Source organism: Limulus polyphemus, unplaced genomic scaffold (genome assembly GCF_000517525.1).
Source record: "Limulus polyphemus unplaced genomic scaffold, Limulus_polyphemus-2.1.2 Scaffold232, whole genome shotgun sequence".
Classification (NCBI taxonomy): Eukaryota; Metazoa; Arthropoda; class Merostomata; order Xiphosura; family Limulidae; genus Limulus; species Limulus polyphemus.
Genome location: NW_013665842.1, coordinates 337,993 through 338,837, shown reverse-complemented (window position 1 = coordinate 338,837; position 845 = coordinate 337,993). Strand labels below are relative to the sequence as shown.

The following is an 845-nucleotide window of genomic DNA, read 5'->3' as shown; positions in this document are numbered from 1 at the left end:
TTTATCAACGAACTGTGGTATTGACCGTCACATTATAATGCCCCAACGGCTGAAAGGGGGAGCGTGTTTCGAACCCGCGACTATCAGATTGCGAGTCGAGCGCCCTAACCACCTGGCCATGCCGGCTACAAGTAAAAGTAGCAATTAAGTAGATGTTTAGCTTTATTTTGGAAATTAATCCTACCGTTAGTTCGTGAAATGATTTGTAAAACTCTTTCGTTATCGTTACATGGATAATTCAAAAGAACCCGCCAACAAAATAAATCGTTGTTTTAACACTACTGTTTCGAGCATTGCTGTGATGTTCATATTGTATTGTGTCACGTGAAGACTATTTCACTTCAGTTATTTAAATATTTTCCTAAATCTTGACAGAAATTCAAAACGGCGAATTTGTGAGTGTACGTGTTTTTTTATTCTTTTTCTTTTTTTTCATAATCAACCCAAGAATTCTGGCGCAACTTTTTAAGATCTAAACTGTTCAAAATTATTTTAAACTAATTTTTTGTTTGTGTCATATGTACAGAAACACCTTGTTTAAGTTTCTTCACTGATTCTTCTTTATTTGTTTGATAGCTTTGTTTATAGGTGTTTATGTAACACAAAAACAATGCAACAGTTTTTTTCTTTTTTTCTAAAACATTTTTTCATACCAGTTTTCAACTATTTTTTATGCTTGAGATAAAGATCGACCCAGTTCCGTCAGCTTTTAAACGAAAGTTGCACGAAATTAGTGATAAATATGTTATTATCTATACGCTTGAAATGAAAATATATTTACGAATTACCTTTCGGGCCCGGCATGGCCAGGTGGTTAGGGCACTCGACTCGCAATCTGCGGGTCG

General features: G+C 35.1%; 1 protein-coding gene across 1 annotated transcript in view; it reads right to left on the bottom strand.

Annotated features, from left to right (window-relative positions):
* Window positions 1-438: 438 nt before the first annotated feature.
* Window positions 439-845, bottom strand: part of LOC111085086 — a 45,065-nt gene continuing 44,658 nt past the window's right edge. Inside the window, exon 9 of the mRNA XM_022382234.1 lies at window positions 439-452. Coding sequence (XP_022237942.1) covers window positions 439-452 — 14 coding nt within the window. The remainder of the gene's footprint in view (window positions 453-845) is intronic.